General features: G+C 45.1%; 1 protein-coding gene and 1 long non-coding RNA gene across 2 annotated transcripts in view; one reads left to right on the top strand and one right to left on the bottom strand.

Moving 5' to 3' along the window:
- LOC121150575 overlaps positions 1 to 16,840 on the bottom strand; it is a 183,965-nt gene that overhangs the window by 79,909 nt on the left and 87,216 nt on the right. The window lies entirely within an intron of this gene.
- Positions 3,003 to 6,763, top strand: CXCR4 (C-X-C motif chemokine receptor 4). The gene is made up of 2 exons (XM_040971515.1): positions 3,003 to 3,109; positions 5,162 to 6,763. The coding sequence occupies exons 1-2, from the start codon at positions 3,095 to 3,097 to the stop codon at positions 6,203 to 6,205; spliced, it is 1,059 nt and encodes a 352-aa protein (XP_040827449.1). The 5' UTR covers positions 3,003 to 3,094; the 3' UTR covers positions 6,206 to 6,763.

Here is a 16,840-nt window from a genome sequence, read left to right as displayed (position 1 = left end):
CCATCTAGCTCCCTGCTTGTGGCCTGGGAAAGCAGTTGAGGACGGCCCAAAGCTTTGGGATCCTGCACCCGTGTGGGATATCCAGAGGAGGTTCCTGGATCCTGGCTTCGGATCAGCATAGCATCAGCCATTGCACTCACTTGGGGGGTGGATCATCGGACGGAGAATCTTCCTCTCTGTGTCTCCTCCTCTCTATATATCTGCCTTTCCAATAAATAAATAAATCTTTTAAAAAAAAAGTGTTTATTAAAAAAAATATGCCATTAAAAAAAGAAGAAGAACAAAGAAATTAGGTAGGATTACCTCAGGAGAAAATAAAAAGAACTCATCAAAGGAGAGCAAAAAAACTTAGGGAAAAAGTCATCACATCCAATGACAATATCTAAGTGGATACTTCAGGAAGTGAAAAAATATGAGAAGAAAGACATTCTAGCTCCTTATTTTGTCATAAAACTTATTGCTGTTTTTCCTGAACATGAAAAATGTTTCATGTCTTTTATGAACTATTTGGAAAGCACAGGGAAACACCAGGAAAAAAATTACAGATATAATTCCACCTCCCAGTGAAAATCCCTATAAAATAAGTATTGGTTTTCCTCCCCATCTTTGTCTTAGTGTATATTTCAACCTGTGATACACACAGTTTTGAATGCCACTTCTTGCAGTTAATGTTCCCTAACTATTTTCCTGCATCATTAAATTTTTTTCAAAAACACTACTTGCAATGTCCAAATATGGATGCACAAAAATATTTTCAACTATTCCACTAACCAGACATTTAGAGCTATGCAGATATTTCACTGTCAGAAATAATGGTTACACAAGTATCTTTACACCACTAAGTCCTGTTTCCTTAGGATAAGTTTCTTATAGGTGAAATTACTGCTTTAAGGGCCCTAACTGTATACCAAAAAAAAAAAAAAAATGCCAGCTAGGCTGTCTCAACTCACATTCCCATAAGTGACAAGTGAGAGACAGCTGGTCTTTACAAATCCGGAAACCAAATATTATCTTTGGGGAAAAAATGGTTTTAGCTAATTTGATAGACGACAAATAGCATTTCATTGTTCTTTTAATTACTGGTTTCCTCCTAGCAGATACACCTAAAAGGACCTAAAAGGAGTCTTCAGATAAACAAAGGGGCTTTCTTTTGTCTGCCAACAATCAACAAATACTTATTATGCAAATAATTTTATTGCAACTTTATCTCTTGCGGAGCAGCTTTAACAGATTCCACCCCTCAGACGCCAGCCTGGTGAACGCGGAGGAGTTCTGAGGTAGAAACGCAGCTGGCATTTAGGATAAAACCGACTTCTGCCAGTTGGTCAGGCGTCAGATAGGCAAGTCAAGCAACCGGTCTGAAATTGGAGCCCTCACCTAGTTTATGCTAGTTAAGGATTGGATGAAATAACAGCATTTCTCACAAATTTCTGGAAAATTCTGCGTAATGTAAAACTTTCTGATCAACTTTCTCTAGTCCTCGTCATTGCGTGTCCTAATCCGGTTGCTTTGGAGAGGGCCCCCTCCCATATCCCTACTCCAGACGGCCGTATCAGCTTTCCTGTAACGGGCGAAAGTGCAGAGTTCCCCGAGGACCGTCAGGGACATACTGAGAAGGGGCCCCTACGAAAGAAGAAAACCGCGCTGTTCACAGAACAGGTTCCCGAGCCTGCGCGCGGCCTCTGGAACACCTCCAAAGCTGCAAGTTTTTTATCTGTGCATCAATTAGGGGGCAGTGTTTATGGTCCCGTCTGGACAATCTCCCTCCCTGGGACCCACCCGGGTGGAGGGCGTCTGGAGTCTGAGCCGGTGCAAGCACTCTCCCACCTCGGTCTCAGCCACCGCTTTTGTGGCCACCCGCCTGCGGTTGCACACTTTCTCGGCCCCGCCTCTCCCTGGATCCCCGCCCCACCCAGGCTCGCCGCCCGCGCGAAGTGGCGCGGGGCAGGGACGCACGGTCTGGGCGCCCGCTGCACACCCCATCTCATCTGGAGAGGCTTTACCCATTCAGTCCTCCTCTCCGCCCGGTCCAGCTCTTTTTGCCTCAGTTCTCACGCTTGTCCTCCGCATAGAAGGGTGGAAGACGCGGGAGGTGAGGATACGGGACGGGGGTGCGTCTGGGGGTTCAAGTCCCGACCTCAGCATGCACGGCCATGCCCTGGCTGTCTCCCCGCGACCGTGCGCGGCTCACAGGCGGATCTCGGGAGGTGACGGTGGACTTAAAGACCCTCGAGGGTTGTGAGAATAACGAGTGACTACGTTATCAAAAAGTGATTCTGTGTTGAAAAAGTCCATAGACTCCCCATTTTTCTTACCCCGACACACGCTTTTATCATTTTAAAGTATTATTCAAGGAATCGGTGGCTATGGCTTTCTCCATCACAGCCTCGGTAAATGATGCCAAACCCCAGCTTCTCTGCTGTTCGGACCGCAAGCGTGCAAGTCCGGCAACACAGAACTATGCTCCGACCGCAGGCTACTCTACCTACTGCTCCAAAAGCGGGAAACGGACTCAGGAGCTCGGGCCCCATTTCCAATATTGCCGCCTGCTGGCGGGGTCACTCCCGCAACGCCCACTGTCCATCCTGCTCAGGGTCTGAGGGTGGCCGGGGGTCTCCAGGTATAAGCCTTTCCAGGTCTGAAAATCAACCCTCGCGGGTGACGACGTATGCTTCACGGCGGGACACGATCCCAACCGTGCCTCCCGCCTTGCCCCAGGGGCATCATGCTTTTCCCCCAAGTTCGCAGAACGTCCCCGCGATGTCCCCATCCGGCCCGGGGCCCCAGGACGCGACCGTCCGAGAAGGGTCCTGGGTCAGTGGATTCTCAGATGCATCCCCTCCCCGCCCCAGCCCCCTCTGACTCTCCAGGCCTTTTTTCTTCCCTCCACCACCACCCCGCCTTTCCCGTCCCCTCCCCTCCCGGCCCCGCCCGCCCACCCTCGCTGCGCATGCGCTGCTCTGGGAGCGTGTTTTTATAAAAGTCCAGCTTCGACCAGAAACTTCAGTGTTGGCTGTGGCAGCAGGTAGCAAAGTGATCTCGAAGACTTGAGGGGGCTCCAGTAGCCACCGCGGCTGGACAGCGAGCAGTCACCATGGAAGGGATCAGTGTAAGTTCATTTTCAACCTGCTCTTTCCTAAACGTGCACACGCGTGAACTTTGAGGGCACTTTTCGAGTGGGCACAAGCGACCAGCACATTGAGGGTACCGGTGCCTTCAAAGGAGGGAAACGGAAAGTTCTCATGATCTTAGCTGTGTGAGAATAAGACTTAGCATATTTCTTCTCTGTAAGGAAAAACTAGAAACGAGCTTTGGGATGGCTGCGTGTGTGGTACTCTCCCTGGGTCCTGGGGCGCGCTCCGACTTGCGAGCTGTTTGCAAACACAGGAGCATTCCGTGCACAAGTGCACCGTAGGGGCGTGCATCACTACATTGGTCTCCCCTTTGCACAGCCAGGGTTTCTCCGGGCCAGTTAATGTTATCCGAATTTAGGGGGTGATAAAGGGGCGTGCCTGGACTGAGTTCCCAGATGAGGTTGCCCTCCTGGTTAACTTCGGGCAAAGGATCTGGGGAGCTGTTCTTGTCAATGGGCATTTGTTTGCTAAACTCTAGGCGGAGCTGTGCCAGTGCCCGGGCACTGCGGGGAGAAGGGCGGGAAAGGAAGACGGACCCGCTGCACCAATTTTCCGGGCAGTCTGAGTGGTGGCAGCAGCTGGGAGGCAGCCCGGAGCTGCCGGAGCGCTCCAGGGATCCAGGGAGAGACCCGGCGGGTGTCGGAAGAGAATCGCTTTCCCCACGTCCGCGAGTCGATCCTGAGGTTAGGGATGGTGCAGAGACCCACGGGCTATGTATATAAGCAGTCACCACTCAGCCGCTGACAGAGAAGTGTGCGCGGCTTGGACTCGACGCGCGAGGGTGTCGGGTCCCGCACCTGGGCTGCTCTGTCGCCCCGGCGGAGACAGCAGGTGCAAGCGGGGAGACGGTTTAGCTCTCGCTAAGCCCAACTGCGGCGTTTAACTGTCGGTGGTTTCCTGAAGCCTTTTGAAACCCCCTCACTACCGAGGCTTTTCGTTTCCTCCCGCGGCGCGCAATTCAAAGCCCTCGCGGCGGAGCCGCCCAGTCTCTCTCGCTCGCACGTCGTGGAGTTCCAGCGGAGCTGCTGTAACCGTTGTACACTAGTGGTGGGCGTGGTGGACAAGGACGGCCGTGGTTTCCCAGAGATGGGCGACCCAGGTCCTTGGCGTACCCACTGCCCAGAGCCTTCCGGCTGCCCACCTCGGACTCTATTAGATGGGTCCCTAGCGGGGTTGGGAAGCCTGCAGGGAGTGCGAGGAAATGAAACTTGGGGAGAGGACCACGGGTGCAGGACCCGTGACTTTCCCCACCCAGGAAAATGCCCGCACTACCTAACCTCCTGAACTCACCAAATGATAGACACGAAGCTGTCTCCCCCGTGAATGCCCGCTTGGGTTAGGAGAGTGCCCTGTGCTTGTCGGACGCGCGTTCCCCAATACCCAAGGCTCCAAAGGGTCGTCGCTCTAAGGGCTTTGCACGCGACGAGTTGCTGAAAGCATTGGTTTGGGTTTAGACAGGCGTGGGAAAAAACGTTACGGGTCTTTGGGGTACCTCAGCGCCTCTCCCTGCCATCTATCTTCTCCTGGGGAAATCTTAACAAAAGTTAGCCCCAGATCTTCTCCCCCTCCCCCAAAGTTGGATTCTAACCCGCTCCACACGCTCACACCCACGTCGCCTGGGAGTGGCCTCTTTGTGTTTGTAGGCTTTTTTTTTTTTAACACTCCTCAAGGTCTTTTTTTCCTCCCTCTAGTGGGCGGGGTGGAAGAGTTAGCCAAGATGTGACTTTGAAAGTCTCAGAATCTCAGCGCCCTTTTGTTCTCCACAAAGAATCTTGTAATTGGTTCCACTAAAGAGAGATATAATGAAGTGAGGAGGGGAATGGGGGATGGGAATCAGGGATGCAAGAACCTACAATAATTCTCTTGTACCCTAACCGCACCCCCCCCAACCCAGTCCTTTAGAATTTCATGAAGAAAGCCAGCCTGATTTGGATTTTTACAAACTCCTTATTAGAACAATCTTCAGAACTTTGGTCATACTTGCTGAACTTGTAAATCAATGTGACCTCCTTTGCCTCTTTTTGCAGATTTACACTTCAGATAACTACACGGAGGAATTGGGCTCAGGGGACTATGACTCCATGAAGGAGCCCTGCTTCCGGGAGGAAAATGCCCATTTCAATCGCATCTTCCTGCCCACCATCTACTCCATCATCTTCTTGACTGGCATAGTGGGCAACGGGCTGGTCATCCTGGTCATGGGTTACCAGAAGAAACTGAGAAGCATGACGGACAAGTACAGGTTGCACCTGTCCGTGGCTGACCTCCTCTTTGTCATCACGCTTCCCTTCTGGGCCGTGGACGCTGTGGCAAGCTGGTACTTTGGGAAGTTCCTGTGCCAAGCCGTCCACGTCATCTACACCGTCAACCTCTACAGCAGCGTCCTCATCCTGGCCTTCATCAGTCTGGATCGGTACCTGGCCATCGTCCACGCCACCAACAGTCAGAGGCCAAGGAAGCTGCTAGCTGAGAAGGTGGTGTACGTTGGTGTCTGGATCCCAGCTCTCCTGCTGACTATCCCTGATTTCATTTTTGCCAACATCAAAGAGGTAGAAGGGAAATACATCTGTGACCGCTTCTACCCCAGTGACCTGTGGTTGGTTGTATTCCAGTTTCAACACATCATGGTCGGCCTTATCCTGCCAGGGATTGTCATCCTGTCCTGTTATTGCATAATCATCTCCAAGCTGTCACACTCCAAGGGACATCAGAAGCGCAAGGCCCTCAAGACCACGGTCATCCTCATCCTGGCCTTCTTTGCCTGCTGGTTGCCCTACTACATTGGGATCAGCATCGATTCCTTCATTCTCCTTGAAATCATCAAGCAGGGATGTGAGTTTGAGAACACTGTGCACAAATGGATTTCCATCACTGAGGCCCTGGCCTTTTTCCACTGTTGTCTCAATCCCATCCTATACGCCTTTCTGGGAGCCAAATTTAAAACTTCCGCTCAGCATGCACTCACCTCAGTGAGCAGAGGATCCAGCCTCAAGATCCTCTCCAAAGGAAAGCGGGGTGGACATTCTTCTGTTTCAACCGAATCAGAATCTTCAAGTTTTCACTCTAGCTAACACTGATGTCAAAGACCTTTATATACATATATATATAGAGAACTTTTTTTTAAGTTACACATTTTTTTTCAGATGTAAAAGACTGACCGATACTGTACAGTTTTTATTGCCTGTTGAACTTTTGTCTTATGTTTCTTTAGTTTTTTTTGTAAGGTTTAATTGACTTATTTATATAAATATTTTGTTTCATGTTGATGAGCGTCTAGGCAGGACCTGTGGCCAAGTTGTTAGTTGCTGTGCATCTGGTTGTAGGACTGTAGAAAGGGAACTGAACATTCCAGACTGTGTAGTGAATCACGTTAAGCTAGAAATGACCCTCAGCTGTTTGTGCATAAATAATCTCTTCATTCCTGTGGAACATCTCTCTTGGTTTTGTTTTTTCTATTCTTAAATTGTTTGGTTACACTCTGATTTTTTTCTGTAGAAGATGGCACTTATAACCAAAGCCTGCAGTGGTATAGAAATGCTGGTTTTTCAGTTTTCAGGAGTGGGTTGATTTCAGCACCTACAATGTACAGTCTTGTATTAAGTTGTTAATAAAATAACATGATAAAATTACTTTGTCTTACATTCTGATTTCTGTTGACATTCCTTTGGTTGGCAGTGGATACAAGTAATAATAGGCAGTGCTTTTGGCATGCCAGGTACTGTCCTAGGTATTTTCTTTGGAGTATTGTACTCAACCCAAATCCGTGACAGATCTGTTTCTGTCATTCCCTTACACTCTATAGAGGAGGTAAGCGAGACACAGAAAGCTTAAGTTTAAGTGACTTAGTCTAAGGCATTGGGTAGGTAGCAGAGCTGATATTTCAAACCATGCAACATGACAAAAGCTGTAACCATTTCAACTTGGGTGGAAGGTTAGAAATGCCCATCCAGCACAGTTTCTAATGAAAAGAAGAAGGCCATGCAGTAGTGTAACAGCTAGCTCCTGTGTAATCCACATGAGTGTCATGCCTGCCATTGTTTGCTTTTTCTCATCTCAATCTTCTGAAGATATTATCACTTTCCTTTGCACAAAAAGCAAACTGCATGAGGTTCAGAGGAGTTACATAACTTGCACTTTTACACAGGCAGATAACAAAGTGGATTCTATTTGTCAATCCACCTTTTGCTCTTAATACTCATCCCACTGTTGTCCCCCAGAACACCTGGTTGTAAGTCAACTGAAATGTTAAAAAAAAAAAATACACCAATGTTTTCTTCATAAAATTAACCATGCCCAAAATATCATTCTGGTGATATCTTTTATGCAAATCTCAATACCTTTGTTCTTAATGTATTGCCACAACTACCACCTCCTCAGGGGTTCTGCTAAGCAACTAGAAACCTTGGTGCTTAAAGATTCTGGAAAAAAAAGGCCACTGAAGCAAGCTCTCCATTGTGCCTTTTTTTGCACAAGACTCTGAAGTCCTAGGTAACCACCAAAGCTATTGACACTACCATTGTGCAAGCAGTGGGCTCTTGGGTAAATTTCAGCTCTAGTCTCCATTTCAAGATAATTTCTTTACTGAAGTGTACCATACCTACCTCACTTGGGGAACACAAGGCACTCAAAGCATGCATGCAAATAGTAAGTAGGGTGTCATTAAGGCAATATTTGACCTTCTTTTAGTGATTGTTTTTGGCACAGAAAATCTGTTTTGGAGGAAAAATTGCAATGCCTTATCTTTCTAAGACAAATCACATTTGTTCAAGGCAAATTATAGATCCTGTGAAGGGAAATAACTTAATTACATAAACTAGAATCCAATTTGGCTGTCCATTTTTTGCTGCAGTCTATGGAGCTGGGGTAATTCAGAGCAGTGTTCCTATTGCACTTGAGAACACAATTAGATTTCAGATAGGAAATTATCTTGAGGTTTCTTGGTTTTCCCTGGGAAGGTTGATAGGATCACCCTTAGTGTAAGTATAGTTTTACAAAGACTCTTTCAAAGGCTTAGTCTTAGAGCCGTGACCATTGTGACAGGCTTCACTTGAACCTTCTCTATAAATATTTATTCTTAGGGAGACAATAGAAGAAATCCTTGGAAGGAATTCTTTTTCCTTCTCTTGGCTTCAAACCTCCCTACCCCAGATTCCTCTCCTTTGCCGTGGAGTCACAACAAAAGGGACTGAGCCGAAACAAAATTCCCGATGTCACAAGTCTTAATGGATATTTCATTCTCCCACAGAACAAAGGTGGGATAGCTCTTTCTCAAAAAGAAGAAAGCTTTGGCACTCTCCCCACCCCAAAAGGCTGCCCCCCGCCCATCACTCTCTGTCCCCAGTCTGCCATGTTCACAGTGGCTCCAAAGGCTCGCCTGTGTGGTAGTTTGTGTGACAACGCAGGAAAGCCCAGACTGCTGGCCAGCCCTTGCATGAAACAGTTGATTGTTCCCTTCTCCTCATCCTTTATGAACAGGACCTTAGAAGGTCAGCAATGTGGATCCAGTTGTATAATAGCAGCTAAAATATTTAAATTATATGCAGGCTGCACAAAATGGCATAAAAATGACATCTGACTTATTAATAACCTTAAGTCTCCAACTGGGAAAGAATATGGGTGGGTTTTTTTTGTCTTGCAAAGCTTTTGTTTTTCTGAAATGCCACTTGACAGTTTGTCTCCCTCTACAGTGGACTTCCCAGCCCCCTTTTGTGATTATGTTTATACTAAATTAATGATTCTGGGTAGCCTTGTAGGATGTTAGCCCATCAGCTTCAATATTCAAACTAAGTATAGCCTTCTCCCAGCTTACTGTCAGATATTAAATAAGGGTTTCATGGAGCCAGCACCCTGGCACAGTAGGATAAGCTTCCACCTGCAGCACGGACATTCCATATTTGCATGATTTGAGTCTCAGTTACTCCACTTCCTACCCACCTCCCTGGCTATGAGCCCATGGTGGAAACTTGAAAGAAACTTCTGGATCCTGGCTTCAGATTAGCTCAGCTCCAGCCATTGTGACCATCTGGAAAGTGAATTGGCAGATGGAAGATTTCTCTTTCTCTCCCTCTGTCTCTGTCTCTGTCTCTCTCTCTCCTTTCTGTAACTCTGCCTTTCAAAAAAAAAATAATAAAGTCAATCTTTTAAAAAAGGCTTCATGGACAATAAAGTTGGCATTGCTTCCATGTAGCAATCATTTAAGAGGGGCAGGAGCCCCTGGGGACAGGGCAATCTCAGCATTCCTTGACATCTTTGCTAAGGTGGCTCAGGCGATCAGTGATGGGGTGTTCTGCAAGGAGCCAAATGAAATACCTTGCCAAGAGCATACCCTCAGAGGGATGCTGGAACCTCAGGGGGTAATTTCCTGTGTAACAGAAATGAATTTTTTTAAGGCAATGGTCTTCAATCATGCCCTTCAAAGAACCCTTGGCAAGGTCTGGTCACCTTGGTAAGGGTGAACATACTGGGTAGAGGATAAGGGAAGACAAAGAGCTAGCTGTAGGTGAGATGTTGCTGCTGGCCATCTGGGGTATAGGAGTCAGGGACATTGCTAAACATCCTCCGAGGCACAGGACACCAATAGCACTACCAAGAATTGGCAGAACCAAGCTGTCCATAGTGTTCAAAGTCAAGAACTTCTTTCTTAATGTGAGGGCAATTATCCAAATGAGGATATATCCAACAAGTGTAATTTAACAATACAGCATGAGTCCATGAAGAGCTGCATTTTGGATATGTGCCATGATCAAGACGTTTGTGTGCTCCAAAAACAGGGATGAGATTAGGATGCGAAGGGGGCATCCCTCGGGGGGTGATTATGTCCCATGGTCAGAGATCTCATGATTGGAATAAATGCCCTTGTAAAACACACTCCAGAAATACAGCTTGCTCCTTGCATCATGTGAAGACATAGCTACAAGGCACCATCTGAGAACCAGAGCCCAAATCTGCCACTGCCAGGATCCACCTAGCCTCCAGAACAAGCAGTGAGTATCAACTACTATACCAGGCAGCTTGTTATAGCATCCCCAAACAACTCAGCCAGCATCACCGGCCAGCATTCCAAGCTCTCCCTTCAGCTTTCCTGGCTTGGTCTCAGTCCAACGAATTCTACTCACCTTCCTTGCTTCTCTCAAATAATTGTATACCACCCTTACTTCAGTGTTACTTCATCACCATGAACATGTCTGTCTTCTCTCAGTAGATTATCAGCTTCTCAAGAGCAGGAATGCTGACATTTTTACTCTGGACTGCTGTAGGCCATGCTAGGAAAATAAACGGCTACGAGTGATAGCAGAGGCTTCTCTAATTCCCATCAAGTGCCTCCAAAACCCATAGTGTTTACTCACTTAATCCTTCCTGCTGCCCATGACTCAGTTTGGAACACTTCCCAATTTTCTCCTTTTATTAAAAGATAAACAAGTGATGAGGTACCAGCCTATTGTTCCATTGTCTGCAACTGACTCAGATTAATTTAAGTCAATCCTATTAAGTTCAGCAATTAAAGTCTTCAAAAAAAACCTTCTGAAAATCCTTTCAACCAAAGGAAAAAAAAATGCGGACTGGTTACAGGCTGAATTGAGGGATTGACGATGTTAAAGAAACCTCAGGAGGGGAAGCAATTTTTCAAAATCAAACAAACAAACCAAACTATACCAGGTGCTAGGTGTTGATCTGGCAGAGCCGGTCCACAATTAAGTTGATTTACATATTCCAGTTCAACTAACCAGAACCCAACTCATCAACACTTTTAATTAAAGGGAATTACTTCCTCATATTCAACACCATCAGAAAGAAAATAGTATTGAGAGCTCATTAGATATCTAGCACTGCAAAACACAGGATAAAAAAGCTCCTCCAATTAAACATTGCTCTCTCTGGAGCCAAGATTTAACCTAGCAGTTAAGAAGTCAACATCCCATCTCCTAGCACCTGAGCTTGATTCCCAACTCGAGCTTCCAGCTAAGGCAGATCTCGAGAGGCAGTAGCGATGGGCCAATTCGTGGAGTCACTGGACACATATCAAAGACCCAGACTGTGCTCCCAGTGCCCAGTTCCAATCTCAACCCCAGCCCAGCTCTAGGGGCCATGAGCATTTGTAGAATGAGCAAGCAGACGGGAGCTCTCTTCCAGAGAACTCTAGTTTCAAGCAAGGACACAGTCGAAGATGTTAAACAACAAATAAACGAATTAGGTTCTTTCCACTATGCATTTTATAAATGGCATTAGACAAGACACAAAATTAGTAACTTAAAAATCAGTCTGCAATGAGACCTGCCTGTGGTTGCCTTGGCAAGGCCAGACCAAATGATTTCACTAGCATTGTATAGCCACAGGCCAGATGTTCCCCAACTCTCTTTTTGAGCAACAAAGCAGACACTACAATTTTAGAAATAATTTCACTATCAGTGGTTCAAGTTTCCAGTTAACCTGGTACACTGTGCCTGGCACAATAATGCTTTATTGAATGAGCAAATGAGTGATCACCCATAAATGTCCATTTCTTAGAGCATACCATTGTCTAAGCGTAGTAATGAATGTTGTGTGTCTGACTTGACTTCCTGCCTCCTGCCATAGTCCTTCATTCCCTCACAGTCACTCATGTATTGAGCCATTTATTGAATAGTACCCAGGTCCTGGCAAATACAAAAGCTGCTCACAATAGAGTAGAAGACATAATGCTTTGGTGCTCTAGGCAGACTGGAAAGGTAGCTAAAAGACTCACGTTTTCCAATTTCCAGCATTTGAAGAAATCAAAATTTCCACCCACTCACCCACAGATCACGCACCCAAGGAATCAACAAACAGTTGCTTAAAAACATTGGAAATTTTTTCATCGCTACCTGAATATGTGTGAACTTTTTCCTTATCATTCCGTAAACTCTAAGAATAGAGTATGACAATTTATATAACATTTACACTGTTTGGTATTATAAGTTTTCTAGAGATGATTGAAAGTCTACAGGGGAATTCTGCAGTTTATATACAAATACCAAGGTGTTTTATGCAAGAGACATGCTCTGATTTTGGTGTTCTGGGAGGAGGAAACCGGATCCAGTGCCTTCAGTCCTGCTTCTACTTATTCCCAATTTAAGGGAGAGCAGAATCCAGCCCACTGCTTAAGGGAGCTGAAAGCTTCCCAAGTTCCATCTACCTTCTTGTTTCATCATCCAAGAGAAGCTGTTTTTATTGTAAGGATTAGAGCAGAAAATCTGCCAAACCATGGGATATGGGAGAGAGCCCTGAAGGCAGTTTTTCAGCCTTCCATCCACATGAGACAATTTTTCAATCTCTTGGGACTGAAGAAGGAAATCAAGACCATCATGTTGGGCCACAGCCCACTTCCTTTGGCTAATCTATTCAGTCTTTATCAGTCTGAGTGAGCATTTCCATCCTAAGTTCCCAGCACGGTCTGCAGCTTTTTAAAAGGTAAGAGCGGCTATTTGTCTACACTGTCATGAGCCTCTTAAAATTTTGAAATAAATTTTGCTTCTCAACAAGTTTAGTGCCGTAAGCACTGAAACCTTTGAAATCTAACATGGTTCACTGATATTTGATTTGATGTAAACATAATCAAATTCCGTACTGATAAGCTAATGCCATCAAAAATTATATAACATTAGCTCAGTTGTCCAGAATGTGATGCTTCCAAAGCCAACATTAAGGGTGAGTCTCAGCAGGGCCATTTGAGAAGGGTGCTAAAGAGGAATATAAGTTCTGTAAGGACAAAGACTGCGTCTGCTTTGTTCATAGTTTATGAGGGGTCTTCAAAATCATATTATAAAAATATCAAACTATTAAAACTATACATACATTTCAAAATTGTTTTCACCAAAATAAACCAGCCTTTCAATTACATTTTTCCAGGTTTTTTTGAAGTACCTTCCTGTTCCCAGTGTCTAAAACAGAGACCCCCAAGCTTTCTCTGCAACGGAATAGATAGCAAATATTTAAAACTTTGTGGACCATGTGCTTTTAAAAAAGATTTATTTAGTTTTATTGGAAAGGCAGATATACAAAGAAAGATTTGTCTGCTAGTTCACTCCTCAAGTGGCTGCAACTGTTGGAACTGAGCTGATCTCCACTGTTGCAAAGTGAGGACTTTAGCCACTAGGCTACAATGATGGATCAGGCCATGTGCTTTCTAACCCAGCTATTGAGTTCTGCCAATGTGGCAAGAGAGTGTCTAAAGTCACTAACAGAGAGTAGCTGTGTTCCAATAAAACTAAAATACAAGTTTCATAGAATTTTCATGAATCACAAAATAACATTCCTTACATGATTTTTTCCAACCATATGGAAAAAATTTTAAAGAAATACTTATTTTCATTGAAAATACAGATTTATATAGAGAAAGAGATTCAGAAAGATCAAGTCCACTGGTTCACTCCCCAAGTGGCCACAATGGCTAGAGCTGAGCCAATCTGAAGCCAAGAGCTTCTTCTTGGTCTCACATCCGGGCGAAGGGTCCCAAGGCTTGGGTCATTCTCGACTGCTTTTCCAGGCCACAAGCAGGGTGCTGGATGGGAAGTGGAGCAGCCAGGACATGATCCAGTGCTCATATGGGATCCTGGCATGTGCAAGTCAAGAATTTAACCACCAAGGCCATTTCACTGGACCTAACCAAATGAAAGAATTTGTAATTCCATTCTTTACACTCATTCTTATCCAGGGGACTAAATCTGATGGTATGCCAAGCTCTGGTCTAGATAATGATTAAAGTATAATCAAAACTCTGGGGCCAGCTCTGTGGTAATTGAAAAAACCATCACCTAGGATGCCAACATCCTATCTGGAGCTTGATTGAGTCCTTGCAAATCCATTTTCAATGCCACTCCATGCTTATGCTCCTGGGAAAGCAGTGGAGCATAGCCCAAGTGCTTGGGCCCCTACACTCATATGAGAGACCCAGGAGAAAGTCCAGATGCCTGGCTTCAGCCTGGTTCAGCTCCAGCCATTGCAACCATTTGGAGAATAATCCAGCAGATAGGAGACTTCTCTCTGCCTCTCCCTCTCTCTGTAACTGTGCATTTCAAGTCAATTAATTAATTTTAAAAAGAGTAAAAATGAGTAAATTTCTAAAGATATAGATATTTACTGCTTAACCTTAGTGCTAATGACTTCTGTCTATTTACATTAATATATGGATGTTTTAAAAAGTTCATGGAAGATGGAATTAAGACAAAAGCCTGTTTAGAAGAAAAATATGAAATTCATACATTTGAGGAATATTAAAGAGTCTTAAAAATGTTTACAATGGGAAAACTATGCATGAATCTAAAATTTTTAAAGATTTATTTTATTTATTTTATTTTTATTATAATGTCAGATATATGGGGAGAAGGAGAGACAGAGAGGAAGATTTTCCATCCGATGATTCGCTTCCCAACGTCTGGAGCTGAGCCAATCCGAAGCCAGGAGCCAGGAGCCTCCTGAGGCTTCCCAGGCCAGTGCAGGGTCCCAAGGCTTTGGGCCGTCCTCAACTGCTTTCCCAAGCCACAAGCAGGGAGCTGGATCAAAAGTGGGGCCACCAGAATTAGAACCAGCACCCAAATGGGATCCCGGCATGCTCAAGGCGAGAACTTTAACCATTAGGCCAAGGTGCCGGGCCCTGATTTAAAAATTTTTACCTCAAAGTAAACTTTATCTTTTTAGCTCCATTTTTCCACAAACCTTTTTGTGTACGATACCACTTACAAAGCACAACAACAATCACAAGACACTTTCAGAGGCAGGATATTAACATGCATCCATGGTTCCTGTTTACCATGTTGGCTACCAAGATCTTGCTGGATCCATCCTTTTTGAATTTTTGCTTACTTCTTTTCATTACTCAAAGGAGAGACAGAGTCTGCCCAAATGCCTATTACAGCCACGGCTGGGCCAGATCAAAGCAGGAAGCCAAAGTTTCCACAAGAATGACAGGGACCCCAAATTCTTGAGCCTATCACCTGCTATCTGTGAAGCATGCATTAGCAGGAAGCTGGGATTGAGAGTGGAGCCAAAACTCAAATCCCATTCAAATGCAGGTGTCCCGAGCCGCATCTTACATGCTGCACCAAACACCTGCCATGATCCTTATATTTTATTTAGTCCATTATTTCAGGAGGAAAGTTGTAGATAAGTTGCCTCTGCTGTTCCATCACTTTCATCCCCCAGAGCACCTGCAGAAGTGGCATCTCATTCTCTCCCAAGTCCCATAGCTAGATCAGCAAAATCTCGCTAGCCGAAGTGGGTGGGCACCAACTAACCCCTCTCAGGTGCAGGCATTACCCATTTTGCTCCTTTAAAGTAATAATCACCAGTCACAACTTTTGGCAGCGACTCCCCAGTCTATAAAGAGGACAAAAGGATAAGCTGTAAAGCAGGCAGTGAATGATGTTTCACAACCGCCAGGCAAGCCACAACAGCCCAGGAAAAAAAAAATCAACAGTGCAGAAAGCATTTTTTTTTTTTGGACCTGACCCCAGCTTTTGGGGGAAGGAAGATTATTTTGCTATTTCCTTTCAGCCTTCAGGTGCCTCGTGGGGACGTCAAAATAAATCTCCAAAGGGGCCACAATTATGTCTCCTACTAAAAAAGTCTCCTAGCAAATTTCATTACTTTATAGAACATTCTTCTCCAGGTGAGAGGCCCAGTTTCTGTCTCAGATGAGAAGACATGTGAAGAAACTGAAGTGCCTTCTGGCACAAAGCAGGTTTCCTGTTACACCTGCCAGACAACACAAAAGTGGGTGCTCAGTCACCACAGCCTGAGCAAAGGAAGGCAAGCTGTCTGAACCGTCATTACGGCGTGGAAAAGAAAACAGCTGGGGACTGGCATTGCAGTACAGCAAGTTAAGACACTAACATCCCAAATGGGAGTGCAGATGAGTCCTGGCTACTCCACTTTAGATTCAGTGTCCTGCTAACTCATTTGGGAAGACAGCAGATAATGGCCCAGGTACTCAGGTCCCTGCCATCTCTTCTGGGAGACCAGAGTGAAGTTTCTGGCTCCTGCTATTCCAGACTAACCCAGACCTGGCTATCGTAACCATTTAGGGAATGAACCTGAAGATGAAAGATCACTTTCTCTGTCTCTCCTTCTCTCTTTCTCTCTGTCTGTCACTCAGACTTTCAAATAAATAAATAAAATCTTCAAACAAATAAATGAAACCACAAATTTAAAAACCTGTTTCAAAATAGTTTTAAAATAAGAGCTATGTGGAAATCAATAAAATGGGACTTCATGTGCCAGTTTATAAAAGAGGAAATAAAAGTGACAAACAAAAATATAAGGAAACGTTCAACCTCACTGGCAACCAAATAAATAAAAATCAAAACAACAGCAGCCTGCTGCTCACCCATCAGACTAGCAAACACCTGCATGCTAATAGAGCCCCAAGCACCAGGGGGCAGGGAGCCACGCACCTCTGAGCACAGCTGCTAAGACCCAGGCTGGCCAGACCCTTGCAAAATCAACAGCAAATGCCTCAGCAGTCTCTGGGCTCAGCCCTATTGCCTCCAAGAGACCATTTCTACACGTCAAATTTTAGGAAAAAGAAATCCTAAATCTCACAACTGCTTTGTAAACAAAGTTGAGCTCTGCATTTGTGATCATGAAAAACTGACATTGGCCCACTTTACTAGCAAAATGATAAGGATTAAGAAAATGATAGTGAATCTGTGCCACAGACTATTATCCAGAAAATACTTATAATGAGTGAACTG

The sequence above is a fragment of the Ochotona curzoniae genome, unplaced genomic scaffold (assembly GCF_017591425.1).
Source record: "Ochotona curzoniae isolate NIBS_2020 unplaced genomic scaffold, NIBS_Ocur_1.0 contig_2210, whole genome shotgun sequence".
Taxonomy (NCBI): Eukaryota; Metazoa; Chordata; class Mammalia; order Lagomorpha; family Ochotonidae; genus Ochotona; species Ochotona curzoniae.
This window is presented reverse-complemented; position numbering and strand designations above follow the sequence as displayed.